General features: G+C 35.4%; 1 protein-coding gene across 5 annotated transcripts; it reads left to right on the forward strand.

Moving 5' to 3' along the window:
* Nucleotides 1-506: 506 nt before the first annotated feature.
* On the forward strand, nucleotides 507-4,017 carry LOC145159420 (UBP1-associated protein 2B-like). 5 transcript variants are annotated; one of them, XR_013737687.1, is made up of 3 exons: nucleotides 507-2,107; nucleotides 2,971-3,068; nucleotides 3,742-4,017. XR_013737687.1 is itself a non-coding variant. In XM_079078405.1 (2 exons), the coding sequence occupies exon 1, from the start codon at nucleotides 536-538 to the stop codon at nucleotides 2,105-2,107; it is 1,572 nt and encodes a 523-aa protein (XP_078934531.1). In that variant the 5' UTR covers nucleotides 507-535; the 3' UTR covers nucleotides 2,971-4,017. The 5 variants fall into 5 exon arrangements, 3 of the variants coding, with proteins under 3 accessions (XP_078934531.1, XP_078934532.1, XP_078934530.1); XR_013737688.1 differs by having other exon boundaries at nucleotides 2,984-3,068; XM_079078405.1 differs by having other exon boundaries at nucleotides 2,971-4,017.
* Nucleotides 4,018-5,618: the final 1,601 nt, after the last annotated feature.

Below are 5,618 nucleotides of genomic sequence, written 5' to 3' on the forward strand. Positions count from 1 at the left end.
CCCCTGATTGATTTTAAGATATTTTTTTAGTGGGCTAAAGTAAGTTTTGTGGGTTTAAAAAAGCTAATTTTTAGGTTAAAAATAGCTATTTATAACATAATAAATGTACATGTAAAAAACAAAAATATTATAACATCTCAAAAATGTTATACTAAAAACTTGAAAACATGATTTTTTTGTTAAATTTTGAAAGTTCAAATCATTACTATTATTTATTATATTTATATAATGATTATATATAAATATATATAATATATTAACGAAGCCCCATGGAGGTTCGGGACGGGACTGCCCATCCCCGAAATTAAAACAGAGGTTAAACTTGCCCCCGCTCCCTCTTCCGCCCCCAATGTTTTTTAACTAATATCCCCATATAGAATTTGGGCCCCACAGATTCGGGGTCTCACAAAACTTTTTAACGTCCCTAAACACGATCCGAATTCAAACAAAAAAATAAGAACCAATAGCGTAAACTATCCCAGACCACATGGGACCAATCATATAATTTATTTTTAGTTTAATTAGTAAAGTCGAAATGTCTACACGGAAACAAATTAAAGCCCTCGCATACCATACGAGATACTGTAAGAAACAAAGATACAATTTTCTCGAAGCCCTTCCCTACACCAAACCTGAAAGAAACCCTAAATCAGCCATGGGCAAGAAGCGAAAGTCTCGTTCTTCACAATCTTCACAAGAACAAGTGCCGGTTGAGGATCCAGCCGTCAGTGATGCTGTTGTAAAGGAGGAGCTAGAGCATGGAAACGAACAACCTCAAAATTTGGACGAGAATAAAGAAAACGATGAACAAGGAGAGGAAGATCTTCAAGAAGTAGAAGAAGTCGATGTCGATGAGGATGAAGAGGAAGACGAAGAAGAAGAAGAAGAAGAAGAAGAAGAAGGAGAAGGAGATGAACAAACGACGGGAAACGAGGTGAAAGAAGTTAAGGTTGAAACGAACGGCGGAGGCGGACAGGTAACAGAAGATTTGTCGGACGAGCCTGTCGAGAAGCTTCTCGAGCCGTTTGCCAAGGAACAACTCGTTTTACTCTTGAAGGAGGCTGTTTCCAAGTACCCTGACATTGTCGAAAGTGTCGAGAAGATTGCCGATGCAGACCCTGCTCACAGGAAGATATTCGTTCATGGTCTAGGATGGGATACGACCACGGAAACCCTAATTAGCGAGTACAAGAAGTACGGCGAGATTGAGGATTGTAAGGCTGTGGTAGACAAGGTCTCTGGAAAATCAAAAGGATACGGATTTATCCTCTTCAAGCACAGAAGTGGTGCTCGAAAAGCTTTGAAAGAACCTCAGAAGAAGATAGGGAATCGCATTACCTCCTGTCAGCTTGCTTCTGCCGGACCAGTCCCAGCGCCTCCACCAACCGCCCCTCCAGTGTCTGAATACACACAGAGGAAGATATTCGTGAGCAATGTATCAGCTGAGATTGATCCTCAAAAACTTCTAGAATTCTTTTCGAAATTTGGGGAGATTGAAGATGGGCCATTGGGATTAGACAAGCAGACTGGAAAGCCTAGAGGTTTTGCACTGTTTGTGTATAAGAGCATCGAAAGTGCAAAAAAAGCTCTTGAAGAGCCACACAAGAACTTTGAAGGACATATTTTGAATTGCCAGAAAGCTGTTGATGGTGTGAAAATGGGGAAAGGTTTCCATCCACAGCAACACCAGCATCATCATCAACATCATAATCAGTATGGTGGTCATCATCACCATCCTTCAAAAAAGGCCAAGTTTTCCATGGGAGGAGGTGGTGCAGGAGCAGGACAAGGTCATTTGATGGCTCCTTCTGGACCCACTATGGGGTTCACTCCACCAGTTCCTCCGCCTGCATTGACTCCTGCTTTGGGGCAGGCGTTGACTGCACTTCTTACCTCTCAGGGAGCTGGATTGGGAATTACTAATCTTCTAGGAGGACTTGGCGCCCCTGCAAATCCACAGGGTATGCCACATGTCAACAATTCTGGATATGTGAATCAGGGAGCTGCAAGCTATCAACAGCAAGGTGGGTATCCCAATCAACAGATGGGTCAAGGCGGCAGTAGGCCACAACAAGGTGGTGCATCTTACATGGGTCATGGTCACTAGGTGAGTAAAAGGTTATATTTTTTTCCTGAAATACTAGTATGCTTACAAATTCTGTTGTTTGTCAAATTAGACTGTATGTTTCCTGTTTTACTGATGAGAATTGGCTGACGTGGTAAATAGGTGACTAACTATATATTTGTGCGAATCCACACTTCACCTGAGATCACTTTAAAGTAAAGGATATAGCATGCACTTGAATCTTGCATAGTTGCATGATATGATCTCATAATTTGCATACATCATAAACCTTACACTTTTATTCTCTTATTTTTTATAAATTTTGTTGCAATAACTTGAGCTACTGAATATATACACACACATTATGTAAGGGCATTTGGTCAATTGTCTTTAAAATTGCTTATTATGTCATCGAATTATATTTGTTTTCAAATTAAATATACACACATATTTACACTTGTTGGTTATGATTATATTTGGAGAATCTTGTTACTTACCTTTTTAAAATTTCAGGGGTTACATTACATATATGACAAGTTCAAAGTTATTTAAAATTTGAAATCAAGTTTTTATGATTTTTTACAATTCATTGTGCAGATGATGCATCAATCTTTTAGTTTTGGAGTCTGGTGATTCTTCTGAAGTTGCAGCCAGTCATGCAAAAGAAGTCTTTATTATATATGTAGCAAAAGAGTCATCATTTGCCTATAGAGCAGAATAAAAAAAAACTGTATTTTCTTTAGTTTTACTTGGTTTAATGGTCTTGTTTTAAAAATGTAGTAAAACCCATGACTGGTTTTTTAAAATGTTTGGTGCACACTTTATTTGCTAATTTTTCAACCTTATATGATTACAAAATCTCAACTTGCCAATTTTTAGGTAGATTTTTTTTTTTTTTTTTTGAGGTTATGTTTTCAGGAAATGAACAAGAACTGAAGAACTGAGGTGTCTTGGAATTTGGGCAATCATTTATCTATCCCCGGGCAGGCGGGCAGCATAAAAGGTAAAATATGTTGATGGTTGATGACTTTTTTCTTACTAGATAACAAAAAAAATGCCATTTTTTATAGAGTAACAGTATTATATATTCATAAAAGTATTTCTATACCCAAATCCTCCTTCAAGCTAAAAAAATATGACAGTTGGTGGCTGTTTTTTTGTTTTCTTTTCATTAAGTCCTGTATGTGTATGGGTACATTGACCGTTTTACTCTTACATTTTAACAAATAATTTTCATAATACACATCATTTTTTTTACAAAACACCAATTTTAACATGAGAGAAGTTGGGAGGAAAAAAGATTAAGGACAAATGATTAAAGGGTTAGTGTCTTACCCTTACTACATAAATCCAAGTTTTCACTCAAAATAACCCTTCCTATTTTTGTTAACACATTAAACTCATCAAGTAAAAAAGAAATAACCCTTCCTCTTTTCCTGTTAAAGTTGCACATTTTGCCATTGTTATGGCTTTACATCATGGCCCTTTCTGATGAATAATCAAACATTTCAATGTTCATGCGTTTAAGTCAAAATATTTCAATTAAAAATAAAAAAATTTAAAGGTGGATTCTTTTGTTAGGAAGGCATACATATAAATAGTAAGAGTTCCTTTAGTTCCGAAATGTAACTCAAAGTTTCTTTTGAGGTGACCCACATTAGCATCATGTAAATCAGGTAAATGCAACATGTTGCTCGTAAGTAGCCCAAATCCACATTGCGGTTGTTAAGATTTGAACCCTTGATATATTATGCACATATGCCATCCTAGAACCACATGTGTTGTATCTTTGGGGCTAGTGGGTGTCCATTTCGAAGAATGTAGGTGGGAGCTAATAGAAGAATGCCATTTGTTGACATTTGTGTTTAGTTTCCAATAAAAAAAATTATCATGTTTATTTTGTGGAACTCTTTTCCTAATATATAAAATAGATTGAGATAAATATTAGTTGATACGGTTATGTATGTTGTCATGTTGCCCCTCCGATAGAAGCCTAGTGGTTGAGCTGCAGAACCAAGAAGGTTTAAGCCAAAGTTGTTAAGATCGGGATCCTACGTATGATCGTTTTTGAGTTTCTAAGATCAGGATTGAGATCCTAAGATCCCACAAAATAAAACATAAATTTAATTTATAATTTTAAAACATGAAAAATATTTCAAACATTCAATTTTTCGTTCAAAAGTTATAAAAACTTCAAAATATTAGTCATAAGTCACTAACACAAAATGGTAAATGGTAAATTGGTAAAGGGTAAAATACTTAAAATGGTAAAAAAAATTTATTTAAAAAAAAAAAAAATCAAGGGAAGGTAGGATTGGATCTCGATCCTATGATCTTATGATCCTACCTGCGATACTACTTTAAATACGATCTATTAACAATCTGACTTGTTTTTCATACCTACGATTGTATAATCTTATTATCAGGATCGTGGTTTTGACAACCATGGTCTAAACAAAAATATTCATGGTGCTCCGTGATAGACCTCTCATTTGATGGGCTTGGGGCGGGTTCTGTGTGTAGGCTACTGGCTGCTCAAATGGAGCAGTTTATTATTTTTCTACCATTAATCAACTTATAAACTAGAGAGATGAAAGTGGTTTATGGATGTCAATGTGTTTGAAGAATACGACCTAAATGAAAATAAGGTTTGATAACTTCTAAGGTTAGTGCTGTTTATGATAAGTTATAATGTCATGCACTTTTCTTTCTAAAACTCTATAGTGTTCCAGCAAATTTGGCCGAGTATCCGTTTATGCTCACCCCTATTGTGTTGTATAGTGTGTTAATCTAATGGTTTCACCATCATTTCCATTATAAGGGGCTGTTTGATAGTTGTTTGTTTGATTGAATTAGACTGATTCAAGGGGTATGACCGGTGATTCAAGGGGTATGACCGGTCTGAAGTCGAACTAAATTTACAACTAAAACCATCATGTCTGATTATGCGTTTGACTGATTATGTTGAATGATAAAAGTGAGAACTTTACTCTTTTGTTCTTTTTGCTGCTCAAACGATTCAAGTTTCATATTTTCTACATAAATGAAACCAACATCTACAAAGTGAATCTAGAAATAACAGTGTACAATCAAGGGTACAACATCTAAAGCACTAAATATACAAATGGATTCACCAATCAAGCACTTACAAACCAACAATATCAATGAAACCAACTAACATCTAGAATGTATTGAAATCATTGTAGCCATTCGTGCAACATATGTAGAAGACTCATCATTGATACTTGATTAATAACGGACATTTTTATACAACATCAGGTGTTATGTAAAATAAGTGAAATATGGTGAAGTGCACATTCTTTATAATTTGAAGCATCCTTATTTAAACGAGCAAGGGTACCAACCAAAATAGAGACTTGTAAATTTAGACTAAAAGTAAATAACATTGTATATGAACTCATGATGAATACGAAACACATCATGATACATACAAATAATCATAATCTCTACAAGGGGAATCTCCTCATAGCTCATGAATTGTATTGAAGTATGATTATAAAATCATAACCTAAATTTACATATCAGAGACTTT

The sequence above is a fragment of the Lactuca virosa genome, chromosome 2 (genome assembly GCF_052849685.1).
Source record: "Lactuca virosa cultivar CGN04683 chromosome 2, Lactuca_virosa_CGN04683_v6, whole genome shotgun sequence".
Taxonomy (NCBI): domain Eukaryota; kingdom Viridiplantae; phylum Streptophyta; class Magnoliopsida; order Asterales; family Asteraceae; genus Lactuca; species Lactuca virosa.

Bases quoted from the DNA above. Each gene is read 5' to 3' on its own strand.
- LOC145159420 (XM_079078405.1), top strand. From the start codon at position 536: ATGTCTACACGGAAACAAATTAAAGCCCTCGCATACCATACGAGATAC.